At 48.7% G+C, this 17,654-nt stretch overlaps 1 protein-coding gene across 1 annotated transcript; it reads right to left on the minus strand.

Annotated features, from left to right (window-relative positions):
* Positions 1 to 1,815: 1,815 nt before the first annotated feature.
* On the minus strand, positions 1,816 to 11,184 carry LOC104298563 (transmembrane protease serine 11E-like). Its single transcript, XM_009898651.2, has 9 exons — positions 11,066 to 11,184; positions 9,973 to 10,088; positions 9,556 to 9,623; positions 6,988 to 7,151; positions 6,068 to 6,106; positions 4,870 to 5,050; positions 4,382 to 4,647; positions 3,183 to 3,325; positions 1,816 to 2,484 (listed from the first exon to the last, which is right to left on the minus strand). Exons 1-9 carry the CDS (start codon positions 11,175 to 11,177, stop codon positions 2,323 to 2,325), a joined length of 1,251 nt encoding a protein of 416 aa, XP_009896953.2. The 5' UTR covers positions 11,178 to 11,184; the 3' UTR covers positions 1,816 to 2,322.
* Between the last annotated feature and the right edge of the window lie 6,470 nt (positions 11,185 to 17,654).

Genomic DNA, 17,654 nt, shown 5'->3' on the forward strand with positions numbered 1-17,654 from the left:
TTTTCAGCCACTTTGGAGAACCATATTTACTGCAGCCCTTGATACAGAGAAAAAAAATGCTTCAGGCCTTCTGATTTTGTACCCAAAATAAGCACAACTAGAAAATTCAGAGATGCAGAAGGAATTTTGTGGACATCTACTTACCTGTTTTGAGGAACCAGTGAGATAGCTGAGGTTTGCAAGCCTAAAAATATGAAGTTTCCAAGTTACAATGAAATGCAGCAGGGTGGGGAAATGCCCTCTGACAAACCAAGCCTGGAGTGCTTTGGGAACTGGAAATCCATGGCATCCTGTAATAATGCTTTCTTCTCACAAAGATCAATTCACTGTCCTGGCAAAGTAATTGCTACCAGCATGGGAAAAAAATCATATATGCTTGTCACACACCACTTTGAAGCTTCCTCTGCTAGCAATACACTTCAAAGCCATGTCCTGCTTAGGGGAGGTTTGTTAGATTCAGACCTAAGGAACCAGTCTGACACTTCTCACTCCCTACATAGAAATTAAGCCACCAAGTTTCAGGTTTGAAGTTCACAATATTCCCCAGGAAAAGCTCCCTGAGAAGTGCCATGTTTCCTGATGTACACAAGTACAGAAGACAACTGCAGACCCTTGTCTTTCATCCAAGTACCTCAGTAGCTCCAGTGGGGCTCTAGGAAAGCAGGGCTCTCTGCACTGGCACCTGTCAGATCACAGGACACAACCAAAATACTTTTAAGTCCATGGATCGCTCCCATTTGGCAACATTTGCAGCAAGCTGCCCAGTCCAGAGGGGATCCCCAGAACTGCCACTTTCAGCTGATTAATACCCAGTTTGGACAACACTTCAGTCCTAAGACTGGAATCACTGAGGGTCTGCTGCTCCCAGATCTTCTACCTATAAGCATGCCAAAAGTCTACTGCTTGCCTTTTTTAGCCTGGCATAAGATTCTTGCTTGCTTGCCATGCTGGACCAACTCCAAGTCTTGGCAGTGTGGCTATCATCTCTTTTGCTGAGTTTTCTCTTCTGACCGTAGAGGGAAACTGTCTTGTTACCTAACAACTAAGACCACAGCACATGCTGCTGTCAGGATCAGCACCCACATAAAATGCTGGAAAGAGTCTGCAGACACATCAAGGAAAGCATCCTGACCAGGAACAGGTGTGTTCCGCTGCTGAGGTATAGGAAGTGTTTGAGATCTACCTGACAGATGGAAACATGGGGCTCCTGAAAACATGAAGGCAGAGACAATCTGAAGTTTGTGTGGTTGAGGTAAGACTATGGTCTGGCAATGAGACACAGGGAATTCCTACTTCTTGAGAGAAGAGAGCTTTACATCAGGTTACTGGGTGAGCCAGAAGTGATGCCCTGCTTTGAAAGAGACAGGTACTCCCAGCACCACACAAAAGCTTGGGGTTTCAGGATGCGGCTGAAATAGGTACAGGTGAAATTATGAAGACTTGAGAACATCACTCACAAGAACAATCAGTTTGAGATGTTTTGAAGGTTTTTTTGGCAGCGGTCATACCAAGATTGTTAGAATCCTCCATCCTGCAGAAAAAGCCAAGAACTTTTATTCAGAACAAGATAATCTGGAAAGTTAAAAGTGGAAATCAATTCAGCCAAATACTCTGATATGACAAGAGACTGGTACAAAAGTAAAGGGAGGTTTGGTCTCGAGTCCAGCAGTCATCCTCAGGGCAAGTGGTGCAGTAGGGGCTGCTCAGGTGAAACGATGACTAGCTGCACACACACTTGTTCAGAGCAGGTGGGCAGATGCTGGTGTTTGACACCAACTCCTGTTTCAGGACAACACAGCAAGAAAAAAACTCTCTATTCCTCTAGGTAACAGTCCAGTGTGATATCAGGAATCTAAGCTATCTTCTGTTCTTCACTAGAGACTTGAGGAACACAGCAGCCTTGGAGTCAGGGGCTGGATTGTAGCTGGCCTGCAGTCTGGCAGGGCCTCAAAAGCACACAGCCAGGGGGTGGGCCATCCTTCAATGATAACTTCTCTTGGATGCTGATAAGGGATTGAGTTCAAATGCTTGGCCTGGTTTTCAAGTCAGACACAAGACATTTGAGCACAGAGGAAAAAGGGTCTGTGCACTCCATCCAGACAAAGGCCACTGTCCCTTTGGCACTTCCCGAATGAACAGCTGCCATGTGGCTCAAGCCCCTTCCTATCTGGCTGTAGGCCAAACCAGTTTCAAGCCCCAGACACTCTGAGCTTGCTGGCACTCGATGCAGGACCACAAGAAAAGCCAGCAGCTGCTGAGAGGGTAACCACAGAGCAGAACGTGCCAGAGGATTCGTTCACAGCCCTTGATCCGCTGCAGCCTTCAGATGCCCGTTTTGGAGTAGATCCAGTTTCGGTAGTAAGTCACTCGTGTGTACACTCCTGGCTTATTCTCCTTGCCACATTCATCTCCCCAGCTCACTATTCCCACAAGGTACCAGATTCCTCTGGAATTTGCATGCACCAGTGGTCCACCAGAGTCACCCTAAGGAGAGAAATGCCAACAGGCAAGGAGAGAATAAACAACATTCACCTCACTAACGCAGCAAGCCTCAGACTGCTCTGTTGCACCTGACAGGGATTTGTCTTGAGACCACAGCCACAATTCAGCCTCCTGAATTGGACCTTCACTGACAGCCTACAGCTCTTCCAGTCTCTCCCACCGTATTCTCTCACAGCTTCTTTAGATACAAACCCCACACACCTAAGAGCAGACTTCAGCCCATAAGCCATGCAGCTCTTCATTTACATGTCAGGATACTGAACCCCATAAACTTAATCAAGATTCATAGATTCATAACATGGTTTGGGTTGGAAGGGACATGGAAGATCATCTAATCATAACCCCCCTGACATGGGGAGGGACACCTCCCACTACACCAGGTTGCTCAAGGCCTCATCCAACCTGGCCTTGAACGCCTCCAGAGAGGGGACATCCACAACTTCCCCAGGCATCCTGTTCCAGTGTCTCACCACCCTCACTGTCAAGAATTTCTTCCTAATCTCCAGTCTAAATCTCCCCTCTTCCATCTTAAATTCATTGCCCCTCATCCTGTCATTACAAGCCACACAAAAGTCCCTTCCTAGCTTTCTTATAGGCCCCCAAAATACATTTTATTTCTAGGGAATGTCACCTCCCACCTCACCTATTTCCTTTTCACTGTTACTTATGACAAGACTTACCTGGCAGGCATCCACCTGCCCCTCCAAGTATCCAGCACACAACATTCCAGGTGTTATTGCTCCACCATACACTTCTCTTCTATTACAAATGGCTGTACTTATGATTTTCACTTCTGCTTGTCGAAGATGATTAACACTGAAGCCTAGGAGAAGTGGCAATAGGACTTTCAGACAAGGTATGGAAACAACAACACATAAGGATTAGGAGTGGCCAGATTTTCCTACAGCTTTCCTGTCACTGCAGACAATACATAGAATAGAATAGAATAAACCAGGTTGGAAGAGACCTTCAAGATCATCGCATCCAACCCATCAACCAATCCAACACCACCCAAACAACTAACCCACGGCACCAAGCACCCCATCAAGTCTTCTCCTGAAAACCTCCAGTGATGATGAGAGCTACCCAGGCCAAGTCTTAGGAAGGGTAATGTTTCTCCCCTTCCAGCTAAAGTCCTTCAGTTGTTCCCAAAGATAACCCTTTCCCATCTTCCATCCACACCGGATGCAATTAGCATAATGGACTAAGATTTCTCTACATGCTGCACTGCTGAATTCAGCCATAGGGTTCAAGGTACGTCCTTGGCATCACTGGAAAACCCTGTTTGGTTAACTGCATGCTCCAGGAGTCTGCCATGAAACATAACCTGTACAATTCAATGGCTTTCAGAAACAGATTTCTAGTCCTACTGTGTCTGACCTCGCAGATATGGACTAATTTGATTGAAGCTCACTCAGGCCATTGGATGAAGCCTGAATTTGGACTAAAGAGAGAATAACTGATGAAAACTGTCATGATCCATCTATGACAAAGATAAATGGCAAAAGAACTCAATATAGGGACTGGGCCAGTGGGAACAGAAAATAGAATGTACTCAACCAGCACAATGCATGCAGCAATGAAAACCAGCTGCTCTGACTCCTCTGAGGCTAACCTTTGGGGTCTTTCCCCCATACTCCAATCAACTGGCCAAGCTAGATAAAACCAAACTAAGTCCACACATGTGCAATCAAAATCACAGAATTGTTGTGGTCGGAAAGGACCTTTAAGATCCTCAAGTCCAACTGTAGGTGCATTAGCACATGTACCTGTCAAATAGCAAGCCTAAGGCACTCAGAGTCAACAAAAAACCCCATAAAGCTAACAGCAGCCTTCTCAGACACATGCGTGATGGGACACAGGGAAGGAAGAGACTCACCATCATTCTCCAAAGCTCCCCAGCCTGTGACAAAACAGGAGGCATTAACTGGGAAAACATGAGAGGCCTCTGGGAGACAGACACTGTGTATGTCACTCGTGAACTCGATAGGAGAGGCCAGCTCCACAACCGCCACATCATTGGTGTGATCCAGGAGGAAGTCGCTGTAGTTCTCGTGGATAATGATTCTTCGGACAAACTTCCTCTGTTGTGGAGGCCTCAGCAGAATTCCAAAGCTGGCAGTCCACCTGCGAGGCTCCCTTCCTCTGTAAGACATTGGAGGCTATGTCACAGCCATGGAAAAACAAGATTCCCAAAGGAGATTAGCTCTCTAAGCATCAAAGCACAATGAGGCCAGGTTCTCCTACAGGACAGAGAAGAGCCAACTTCATCAGCCTTCAGCAGACACCGATGTTAGTGCACCATGAAAGGTCAGAGCACCCCGGAGTGCTAAGGCCTTCAGGATCAGGCAGGTGCTGGTAACTCACCCTCTGAAGCAGTGGGCAGCAGTCACCAGCCAGGTGTTACTGATGATGGAGGCACCACAGCGGTGGGTGCCATCCAGCTGGATGCTGGCCTGCCATGGCCACTCTCCTTCCTGTGCGCGCTGCCCGCCGATGATCCTCTCCACTCCTGTGAAGGAGAAGGCCTCTCTCCGGATCCCACAGCCTGCCAAAGTAAAGGCACCTCCACTTCAGCTGACTGAGGGAAACCTGGGAGCTGCTCTGGAGAGGGCTCTCACAGCTGCAGGTGTGACAGGACACAACCTTCACCCACAGCAGTGCCTCCTACGGCAGGGAAGCCAAGTGTCAGGGTCACAAGGGTCTGAGGATAGACGTGGGGGAATCACAGAAGTTTGGCAGGAGAATCAGTACTTGTCCATGAAGTCAGTTTTCAGCCACACAAGCCCAGATGTGCTCCTGTAGGAGCTGAAGGCAGTGGATCTGAGGCACTGCTTATCTGCCCCAGCTGTGAGTTGTTACCTGGTTACAAAACATTGGCTCTGCAAACTGGGTGAGTGAACCAGAGCAAACAGAGAGAAAAGTAACCTGGATTGTCCCCTGTACTCAGCACTAAGGAGGCTGCACCTTGAGTACTGGTGTCACTTTTAGGGCCCTCACTACAAGAGAGATATTGAGGTGCTGGAATAGGTCCAGAGAAGAGCAATGAAGCTGGTGAAGGGTCTAGAGAACAGGTCTAGTGAGGAGCAGCTGAGGGAACTGGGGGTGTTTAGTCTGGAGAAGAGAAGCCTGTGGGGAAACCCCATTGCCCTCTACAAGTACCCAAAGGAAATATGTAGCCAGATGGGGGTTGGTCTCTTCTCCCTAGGAACAAGCAATAGGAGGAGAGGAAGTGGCCTCAGGTTGCAACAGGAGAGGTTTAGGTTGGATCTTAGAAGAAGCTTCTCCACTGAAAGGGTTCTCAAAGCCCAGAACAGGCTGCCCAGGGAGATGGTTGAATCCCCATCCCTGGAGGTGTTTCAAAAAGGCAGAAATGTGGTGCTGAGGCCCATGATCTAGCACCAGCCTTGGTAGAGCTAGAGAAGCTCTAGCTAGAGCTAGAGCTTGGTAGATCCAGCCTTGGTTGGACTGGATCTTAAAAGGCTTTTCCAATGGAAAAGTTTCTATGATACAGAACTTCTAGCTCCATGTCCCCAGACCTTCTCTACAAAGCAGTTGTACTTACAGTTGTTTAAAAGGTTATCTCCCCTCTCCTTGTTCAGCTCTGCAATAAAAAGCACAGATGACTGTGAGTGTATCTCACACTGCTACATGAGCTAGCACAAGCTCCCTCCCTGTGCCCCGCAAACACTAAGTGGCTTCCACTGCTGCATGGAATGAGAATACGGGAAAAGAAGCAATTTGCTTTGTCAGAGAGGTTGAGTGAAGCCTTTCTTACCTTCGCTTCAAGCTAACAGAAGCAGGAAATGACTGCAAACAGGTCCAGGCAACATCTACAGGCACTGGTAGCTGTGCATGATCTAAACGCCTACATGCCTTTGCTCAGGTTCACTATGGCAAGGTGGTCACAGCAGCATTCACAGGCGTGCTGGGACTGACTGGAGCTGAAATGGAACTCTGCTGATTGTTTCCTACAAAAGCTCCTCTGATGGATTCTAGTGGTAACCAGCAACAGATTGATGGGAGAGGATTACTGCCCTCAGGATTTTGTTATGAAGACTTGCTTTGGCAGTCTATCAAAGCAGCAAAAGAAATGGCAGGAAGTAAAGAGAAAGACCTCAGCCCTGCAGTTCTTTTAAAAACTTGAGGACTCTGTATTTCAATACCTACTGTGCCTTGGTCTGCAAACTCCTAGCCACCAACCCAGGGCTTTTTTTGCTTAGCTGGGGAGGGAGGACCATCTCATTCAGCAGAGCTAGGACACACAGTGTCTGGTGCACAGAGGACAGACAGCTCACACTCACAAGTCAGTGCTTTAGCTCTCTTTGTACTTCTAAGTTACAGTTGGCTGGAGCACACAATTCCGAGAGGGCAGAAGAACAAGAACTGCCCCTAACTGCATACTAAAGTGAAACTCATTATGCTAAGAACAGCAAAATATGAGGAACAGGTTTCAAGCTACACCCACAAACCTGAGGCACTTGCCTGTGAGGCTGAGGGTGGACTGGTCAATGTTCAAAGGAGAGGAGATCGTTCTCAGCCTTCTGTGCAGCACTCTGTTGACATGACCCCAGGTCACTGCCTCACTGTCAGCAGAGGGAAATTTAAATACCAGGAGAACAGACGCAAACACTCCACCAGGATCTGGGCTGCAGACCCACAAAACAAAGTGGTGTTATTCCCTCTTTGCCCACTAACCCTCTTTGCTCTGCTTTGCACTGTCTGCCTTCTTTGTACTAGAACAGGCCTGCACAGAGTTATAGAACAGACAGCACTGCTGGGCAGATGTAAAGGAGGGTAAGACATCAACAGGCAGCAGAAGGCTTGGTCCTCACTGGAATAATGACCAGAGGAAACTTCCAGTGAACTGTTGTACATGGAACAGCTCAGAAGGATGGGAGGGATCCATACAGCTCCTAGTTGGTAGGACATAGCAGTAGGAACAATACAGCAAGTTCATAGACACATAGGATGGCTCAGGTTGGAAGGGACCTGAGACTCCAACCTCCCCACCATGGACAGGGACACCTCTTAACTAGACTCAGCTGTTCAAGGCCGGCTTGGATGAGGCCTTGAACACCTCCAGGGAGGAGGCATCCACAACACCCCTGAGCAACCTATTCCAGCGTCTCACCACCCTTGTACTGAAGAACTTCTTCCTAAGATCCAGTCTAACCCTGGTCTCCCTCAGCTTCAAACCATTCCCTCTATCCTGTCTCTAGACAACCTTTAGGAAAAGTCCCTCTGCAGCCTTACTGTAGGATCACTTCAGGTATTGGAAGGCTCTTATGCTGGGGACACCAGAACTGGATGCAGTATTGGAGGTGGGGTCTCAGTAGAGCAGAGTAAAGGGGCAGAATCCCTTCTCTTGCCCTGCTGGCCACACTCCTCTTGCAGCAGCCCAGCACACAGCTGCCTTCTGGGCTGCAAGAGGGCACTGCTGGCTCATGGTGACCTTCTCCTCAATCAACACCATCAAGTCTCTTTCTTCAGGGCTGGATTCGTGACTGGGGTTGGCCCAACCCAGATGCAGGACCTTGCGCTTTGACTTGTTGAACCTCAAGCAGCTGGCCCTGGTCCACTTATAAAACCTCAAGTCAGAACCCTTCACCAGATGCCTAGCAGAACATTCCTAACAGTCATTCAAATGACAGTTAAAAATGTCTTTTGGCATGGCTTTCCATTTGTCACTTGTTCATTCCTTGGCCAGTTAGCTTCACTGCACCTAGAGACAAAAATCCTAATAGTTTGAGTCATCCTAGCAAGGCAAGGTCACTTACTGCCAGTATGAAGAATTGGACCAAACATTTTAGACCAACAGCCTGAAAGGAAAACAAATTAAGCCCATAGGGGGAAAAAAAAAAAAGCAGCAGCTTGCCTCACCTAGTGCCTAGTCACACAGCAAGATTATCTTGTAGTGAAAACAAGCTTGGAAGAGATGCACTAATTGGTCAACCTAAAAGGTGCAAAGAGGTTGCCTGAAGCCTGCCTGCCAAGTTCTGTAATTCCAGATGACAGACAGGATAGGGGACGGTAGTGGATGAAATTGTCAGCAGGCAGCAATGGAGAACAAGATAAGGAAATTACTCCAAAGACACATAGAGGCAAGGAGGCCCAGAAGTCCTGTGAAGAAGGGCATTGGTGCCATTTGTCCAGCATCCTTTGTTGTCTAAGGAACACTGTTTTATGGCAGAACTGAGTCTCAGAAACACAATCCTAAGTACTATGAAGCACAGGGAGGTTGGAAAAGACCTCTAGGATCATTGAGTCCAGCCACCAACCCAACACCACCATGGCCATTAAACTATGTCCCTAAGTGTCATGCCCATGTTTCTTGCACACCTCCAGGGATGGTGACCCCACCACCTCCTTGGGCAGCCTGGTCCAATCCCTCAGCACTCTTGCAGGGAAGAAATTTTTCCTCATCTCCAACCTAAACCTCCCCCAGCATAACTTCAGTCCATTTCCTCTCCTCCTACTGCTTGTTCCTAGGGAGAAGAGATCAATCCCCACCTCACTCCAACCTCCTTTCAGGGAGTTGTAGAAAACAATGAGGCCTCCCCTCAGCCTCCTCTTCTCAAGACCAGTTCCCTCTCCTCTGTACCCACAGGGGAACCATTTATTCCTTCAGACCTTTTCTGAGGAAGAATGATCATGTTCTGCTGCACACCATGCAAAGAAGTAAATGCTACTCTGAGCTTCCACAGGAAGCATTAAGTGGAATAAAGAGCTGACTGCATTTCTCAAGCCTTTAACCACTAGTGAAGGCTGGGGCCACCCACCAATTCAGTTACTACATCACAGCTATAAACAACTGACATTCAGGTAATCAGTACAGAAGTATAAGGCCAGCTTTCTGCTCCTTGCTGACCTCTGAAGGTAGCTGAGCCCTCAGTGTGGTGAGTGCTGAAGGAGAAAGGCATCCAGCTAGGATTTTGTCATCTTGCTGGTGTCATTCAAGCACAAACCAGCAAGCATGCTCCATACAGTCAGGGGGAGAAAGAAAGGGTGTTTATCACATTACTCCTTCTTCTTGACCTTCACATGACTCACCTCAGCCTGAAAACATGGGACCTGATGTACCTTCTGTTTAGGAAGGACCCCTTGAATATTGCAGATACCTGTTAAAAGAAAAGAGTACATTAAATGCACCCGTGATGGTCACATGCTCTCAAATTATAACAACCTTGTGAGCCTTAGAGCACAGGAAAATGCTTTCAGATCTCCACTTAACTGCCATCACATGATGCAGAACATGAACAAATAGCTAAGCTGGTCGATTTTGCAGTCCCTTCTGCTCTGTGCTGCTGGCACAGACATCACCTGTGCTCACCATCCACTTGCACACCACCAGCAGCGTATCTGCAGCCCACTCCAGCAAAGTTTGAAAGGCAAGGCCAACTCCCAATCCCAGAAGTGCAGAACTCTTACCCACAGGTCAGGGAGAGACAAAGAGACACCTTATCTCACCATGGTTTCAATGTCTTGGCTCAGGCGCCTGAACTCTTCCGTGGTCTGCCTCTCATACTGAGAGTTGTACTTGACGTTGGTGATCAGGAAGGATGCATTGTAGTACCGGTCCTGGTCTGCAGAGAAGGGCAGCACCTCAGACATGCACTGTGACTCACACAGCATGGCACAAGCAGGGCTCCCAGGCTGTGGAGCTACTGTTGGCAGCATTTGAGGAAAACAGGAACTCTGGACTGTCTTGGTGCTGTATGGACCAGCTTGGGGCTCATTTCTTCTTCTACTGGGAGGACCACCCCAGGTAGCTCTAAATTACACCCATGATAACATATCCCTAGGGACCATCTTCTTCTCATCAGCCCTGAGGTGAGCACAGCACAAGACACCAGCCCACATATGTCCCCTTCTACCTCAGCTGACACACTCACCCCTCCCTAACTGCACTCTGGCATGTCCCTACCCCTCTTGAGAGGCAGCAGGCCCAGACCCATTTGCATCAGCTGGGCAGCCAGGGCAAGTTTTACATCTGTCTTGAGAGAATGGCAGAGAGGGGCCCCAGAGTTCACAAAGAGCAAAGCTTTCTGTGTCCTAGTGCAAGCTTCTCAGCCTCTGGGTGAGTCGAGACAGCAACAGGATTAGCTCCGCCCAGGAGCAGGACAGCATCTTGAAACTTCTCACACTGCTGTTTCAGGGACCAGGAAAGGAATGGCCTGGCTTCATTCATCTGCTACCAAAACTGGGCCCTCGGCAGCCAGCACTGACTCCTGGGCTCCAAAAGGCCTAAGGCTCTGCCTCCCCTCTTTTTGGAACATCTCAGCCAGGTGCCAGGTTCAGACCCTGTTCAAGACCCAACTTGCAATGCCTAGCCTGAGTGGTAGCCACAGCCTAGCTTACACAGGCTGTGTAACTGGCCTCCAGTTAACCATGGGTACTAGTGTCAGGCACCAAGGCAAGACAAGAAATAAAATGAGGAATACACTTAAATCCTTGCCTCAAAGAAATGTTTTAACTCTTCTTGCTTGTTTTAATTAATTTGGGTCTAGGATAGGGCCCAGTACCTTCTAACTTGTTATAGCAAGAGGGGTGATGCACTTACCACGGCACAGAAAAAACGTGAGCAAACCAATGATGAGGGCCAGGCCCACTACCACTGACACGACAATGGCTGCTATCGTCCATGGATTCAAGCTCCTCCTTGCTCTCTCCATCTGGATCACAACCTGCAGTGAAGAAAACAACATGGAGAAACTCATCTCTGTTAAAGGCAACAGTACGTCCTGAGCCAAATCACAGCTGGCACAGCCTAGCTGAGCTGAGAAACCTGCCAGAATGTGGCCCCTGACCCTCTGCTGAAATCAGGCCCCCCCTACAGCAGCCCACTCCAGGCTTTGTCAAGTTTTCAGTCTGCACAATGACAGACAGAGCATCCCCAGTCTCTCAAGAGTCCTGGCCCAGACCCTGACACACCCCCACCCCCCCCCATACCAAAAGGATTTTCTTTGTATGTAGTCATAACTTCCTGTGTCCTAGCTTGGGTCTGTTGCCTCACATACATCCCTGAGGGAAGCCTGGAGCTGTGCAGGTCTCTAGTAGCAATAAAATGTCCCATCAAGAAACACCACACAGACTTCAAGTGCAGCAGACTGACAACACAGGGGTTTGAACTCAACCAGGTCTTTATTTAGTAGATTTAATTATTAAACTGTCATAATTCACGACTGACAAAGTAACTTCTGCATCGAAGATACTCCGGGCTACCAGAGACACCATGTAGCACATACCTTTGAGCTCACTTCAGCCACCACGAGCAGTAATAGTTACTGTTCCCCTACAGGTTTTAAAAGTTTATTGCACCAAATCCACCTGCACATTATAAGGGAACACATCCTGTCTCCTGTCAGCAGTGAGGCACTGGTGAGGCTGGAGTTCAGTCTTGGGCCCTCACCCCAAGAACATTATGAGACTGGAGCAGATCCAGAGAAGGGCAACAAAGCTGGTGAAGGGTCTGGAGAACAGGGCTGGTGAGTAGTGGCTGAGGGAACTGGGATTGTTTAGTTTGGAAAAGAGAAGGCTGAGGAGAGAACTCATTGCTCTCTACAACTCCCTGAAAGGAGGCTGGACTGGTGTGGGGTGGGTCTCTTCTCCTTATCATCAGGTGACAGGAGAGGAAAAGGCCTCAAGTTGCACCAGTGGAGGTTGAAGATCAGGAAAAATTTCTTCTTTGCAAGAATGGTCAGACATTGGAACAGGCTCCCCAGGGAGGTGAAGTCACTGTGGCTGGAGGTGTTCAAGAAATGTATAGCCATGGCATTCTGGGACACAGTTTAGGGGCCATGGTGGTGTTAGGTTTATGGTTGGACTCAATGACCTTAGAGAGCTTTTCCAGCCAAAACAATTCTCTGATTCTATAAATAACTACTCATGTGTAAACATGACATGGCAACAAGACCCAGACTCAGTGACTTGCTGAAAGTCCAGAGCGCTGCTATAGAAGGGTTGAGAACTTGGTTTTCACATGGACAAAGACACACAAGCCTTTCTCACAAAATCACAGAATGGTTTTGGTTGGAGGAGCCCTTCAAGCTCAGCCAGTCCAACCCTTCTCTAATGCTGCCAAGGCTGGTGCTAAACCATGACCCTCAGCACCACATCTCTCTTTGAAGCAACTCCAGGGATGGTTCTCCTCCACTGACATCCTCTTGTGCAGCATTAAGCAAGAAAACATCAGGGAAACTGCATTTCTGCCCATGGCCACTGTATCACACAGTATCACAGTAACTAAGGTTGGAAGAGACCCCAAGGATCATCAAGTCCAACCTGTTCCAACAGACCTCACAACTAGATCATGGCACCAAGTGCCACGTCCAATCTCCCCTTGAACACCTCCAGGGACGGCGACTCCACCACCTCCCTGGGCAGCCCATTCAAGCCTGTAGCTTGGCAACAGGATGACTCCAGCTGAAGCAGTGGTTTCAGCTGCCCAGTGATTCCACAGCACACTGCAGTCATTGTTATCACGCCACACTCTTGAGTCTCTACACTGTGGCTGGTATCAATGCAAGCTATCAAAAAAAGCAGGGGGGGGGTAATCTCTGAGGGGTGCCTGGCAGCAAGGAGCTCTGGGAAGCAGGGTCTCAGCTGGCTGCTCACCCTGCTGCTATGCACCCTCTGATCCAGGCCAGTACTACTGTGAACCAGACTCACCAAACGCCACTTCCCCCTTTTCAGGCCTATGGCACTGCCAGCTCTGAGCAACACCCAAGAAAACAGGGGCAGGGAGGGGCAGGAAGCTAGCAGAGAATAAATCTTTGCAGGTTTGCTGACTACACAGGGTGGCAAAGAAGAAACCACAGTGAAAGCAGAGCAGGATACCAGCAGAGGCTCCTTCTCAGGAAGTGAACTGAGGGGAGATGAGCTGAGAAGGTGAGGGTATGATGCACAAATCCAGGATAGCAAAAGACAGTGAAGTGGTGGTAGGGCACAACGGGGTTGTACACTCTGCCCTGAGGGCAAGGAAGCTGAGCAAAGCTGCAAGGAGGAGATGGTCAGCAAGGCAAACCAGAAAAAGCAAAAAAGGATAGGGCCCCAGAGAGCACAGCCAAGAGATCTGCACACAGTGAGTGTACATTCAGTGAGAGACAGGGAAGGTGGAAGCAACTCAAGACTTTAATCTCCTCAAAGAAAAGCCTGATTTAGGCCAGTGAGTGCAGGCAGGTATCCCACCCATTGCTTTAGAAGGGAAACAAACAAGTTTTTTACCCATTCAAACAGGTGGCATACTGGAAAGAAAGAGTTAAACAGGGTCACTTCAGCCAGCACCACAACTGCAAGTGGTCACAAGCAGCAACTTAATGTTACCAAAACACATACAGGACAGGTGCTTCAGTCAGATGCTGCAGAGAAGCCTAGTGCCTCTCCTGCCTGCCTCACTGGGACAAAGGTATGTTCTGGCAAGGCACAGTCCAAGTTTTCTGCAAATTTTGCTCAGCTCTCTGATGGCAAGGCTCTGTAAAACAGACTGTAGGGCAGTTCACAGGAGTCTGAAAGCCCATGCTGGCCAAGATTACTTTCTCTGGGATCTACAATAAGCACATAATATACACTCGAGCTCACCTGGCTCCATGGAGGTCTCCACTTCTCACCATCACTGTATACAGCAACCATAAGCCCTTCAGAACAATGGGACTACCCTGCCTCAGTTTCTTGAGCATGCTGCAGCCTTCTATGGAGTGTTCCCATCCTCATCTCACAGCTCATGGTGTTCCACAGTACCAGCTCACAGCATTGCAGCATACTTCATGGGCAGACAATTATTGCCCTTAAGACTTAAGCCCCTTGACTAACCAGCGAGCCCAGCATGCCAATACACCTCTGCCCCTCCTCAGCTGGCCACCTCTCACTGGAGAGCTTTGACTCTCCAGCCTGAGTCCTTGCTGTCAGTCTCCATGTCCCTGCCCCAGTTTGCTTCTGCCTGAAGATCATTCAGAGCAAGGCAACTCTATTGCTGTGACATAGGCAACAGATGGCACAGCCCCGAGGGCAGCACATGGCTGACCCTGCAGCTCTGGAAGCTGCAGTACTCATTTCATCATCACAGCCTTTCTTCACCTGTACACAGACTTCCTCAGGACACAGCCTTATGTCTGAGCTACAACAGCTCAAGACTCAGACCTGAGAAGTGAGCATCTCAACCTGTGGGACAGATGCTCTGAGAGCTGTGCAGGCAACACCAAATGTGCATTGCTTGTCAGAGCAGCAGCTGCTCCTGGTGCCACTCAGGAGCTGTGGCCTTTGACGCTGCCATGCTGGGGGCTGTATTCACAAACCACACTCACAACAAGGTCTAGCTTTGAGCCTGCCTCCACTGAGACCTGCTGTCAAAGACAGTTCTTGTGCAGATTATCATAGAATTGTTAGGGCTAGAAGGGACCTCAAGGATCATCTAGTTCCAACCCTCCTGCCATGGGCAGGGACACTTCACACTAGGTCAGGTTGTCCAGAGCCACATCCAGCCTGGCAAATTATGTGCACTCAGAGAATCAGAGTGGTGGGGGTTGGAAAGGACCTCCTGAGACCATCCAGTCCCAGATCACATTGCACAGGAACACATCCAGGTGGGTTTGAAAGTCTCCAGAGAAGATTCCACAACCCCTCTTGGGAAAAGCAGTCATATGAAAAAGTTTTTCCTCATATTCAGGAAGAATTTCATGTTCCAGTTTGTGTTCGTTGCCCCTCAGCCTGTCATTGGGCATCAATGAAAAGATGCCAGTCCCATTCTCATGACCCTTAAGATGCTGATCAGCACTGAGAAGATCCCCTCTGAGGCTGCTCTTCTCCAGGCTAAACAGCCCCAGGGATCCCAGCCTCTCCTCCTCACAGAGATGTTTCAGGCCCCTCAGCATCTTCACAGCCCTCCACTGGACTCTCTCCAGCAGTTTCCTGTCTCTCTTGAACTGGGGAGCCCAGAACTGGACACAATACTCCAGGTATGGCCTCACTGGGGCAAAGGAGATGGGGAGAAGAACCTCCCTCAACTTGTTGGCCACACTCTTCTTAATGTACCCTAGGAAACCATTGGCCTTCTTGGCCATGAGAGCACATTGCTGGCTCATGGGGAACTTGCTGTCCACCAGCACTCCCAGGTCCTTCTCTGCACGTCATCCCCTGACCTGTACTGGTGCAGGGTGCTGTTTCTCAGTGCATTCAGTCACTAATCACACTCACTGTACCTCCTACCAGCTCCTTCACCCCCTCTGCCCTTTGGCTATGGAGGACAGGCTTGTCATGCCCTACCAGCATAACCACCCAACAGGGACTCCTGTTGCTGGAACATCCATCTCTGCAGTTAGAGCTCAGCAGCAGGTGGATTCCTCTGCTCAGGAATCAGACCTAAGCATGGCCAGCTCTGCACTCAGGTAACCAAGGGAACTCTGCTCCACCTAACAACACTCCCTGGCCAGCGAAACACTGATGTCCTGTGGTACTGACAAATGCAGAGGCAGAGATGATCTCACCAATCTTGACCCACAGATGCATCCTTTCTTTTTGTGGCAAAGAAACACTGCCCTGACACACAGGAGTGTTCTTCAGAAGACCCCAAATACCACAGCTGACTGGGTAGATGCCTTCCCGAGCCTCACATTTCTTGCCTCCTTACGCCATATGCTTTGACATTTTTACTGCCCAAACTCCAGCAAATTAATTCCCAGGAAGTCAGACAAGGGAATTCAGTAACACCAATGCATTTGTCCTCTATCATGGAGGAAGACAACTTTCATTCCTCAAGAGGATCCAAAGCAGAACTCTGCCAGGAGACCAAATAGGCAGCATCCTGTCTACTCTGAAAGCCACCTGTCATGGCCTGTGTCTGGCAGCTTTTGGTCTGCAGTGCATTAGGGAGGGGTTTCACACCCAAAATCTTTCATTTCAGTACAAAACTGCTTACCTTGGCAACACCAGGGATGAGTACTGGACTCCTCCAGCAAGCCCTGTTCTCATCTAAAACACACTTCATGCTCAAGGGCCCAAGACAAGGAGCCAGTGGCACCTGCCAGCTTCGTGTCTCAGTTCATTTGGGTCTGGAAATGCAAAACACTAAGTCTCCTAGTTCATACATCTTGTCTCTGAGCCAAAGACTGTGTTTTGATCACCAGAAAGTTATGCTGTAGTAAAACAAACCCATCTTCGTGAACTGATTTGGAAACAGCTATGTTCAGGGAGAGTTGTTTCAAAGACAGTTGTGTTGAGAGATGTTAAACTCTCTCCTATCAAGGCTATGTTAGTAAGTGAAATACAAAGACATGAAGCTACACTAAGAGTTGCTGGCAAACTAGGAAAAAGGCTTGGGCTGAGATTTTACTGAGCCAAAATTGTCTGCTCTTCCTTGTGAATCCGAGGAGAGAACAGATAGGATTGAAGGCTGTATTTCTGAACAACCCCTAAAATTAATTCATCATTTTCCAACCTGGAACACTTCCCAAAAGCAAGGCAAGCACAATGCACAGGTGGCAAGCTGCCCCTGCCCCTTCCTTAAAGGCACAGCCTCAAACAGTCACAGTCCCTCATCCCAGACTAAGTGCCTACAAGGTTCCTGTGTTCATTTACAATGCAAGTGATCAAAGTTCAGCTCCCACCTCTGTCGGACAGGGTTTGATTCACTAAGTTGAGTTCATCTACCTCTTCTGGTTGAGCCACTGTGTGTTACCAGAAGCCTCACTAAGAACAGCAAAAGAAAACTGACCAGAAAGTGTCAGGCTGCTAAGCAGGGAGCAGCCACCCTGCTCTTTTTCCACAGATGTGCTCTTGACATTTTTGACTTCTTAAGCTAAAGCTTCATAGCACCCCAACCTAGATTTGCTTTTAGATGAATCCAAACCATGTCCTCTGGCACCAGAAGCCTTACCACACTCTGTATAGAAGAAAACATGCAACCTCTGCTACCATCCTCCTGTACTAGACTATGGTTTTTATCACTAGCTCTGCTCACTGGTACTCCAGCACTCTCAGAAAAGCTAGTAGCAGACCTTGGGTGACACATCTGCTGAGAAGGGTCTCTCCCTGTCTATAACTATGCCACGTTTTCCCATTTGAAAATTCATTTGGGTACATCCCTACAGCCACTGTACTTAGAAACAGGGGCTTTCATAAGACAACTGTGCAGACTCATGTGCTGGTCTGCTGAGTGC

The sequence above is a fragment of the Dryobates pubescens genome, chromosome 1, assembly GCF_014839835.1.
Source record: "Dryobates pubescens isolate bDryPub1 chromosome 1, bDryPub1.pri, whole genome shotgun sequence".
Taxonomy (NCBI): Eukaryota; Metazoa; Chordata; class Aves; order Piciformes; family Picidae; genus Dryobates; species Dryobates pubescens.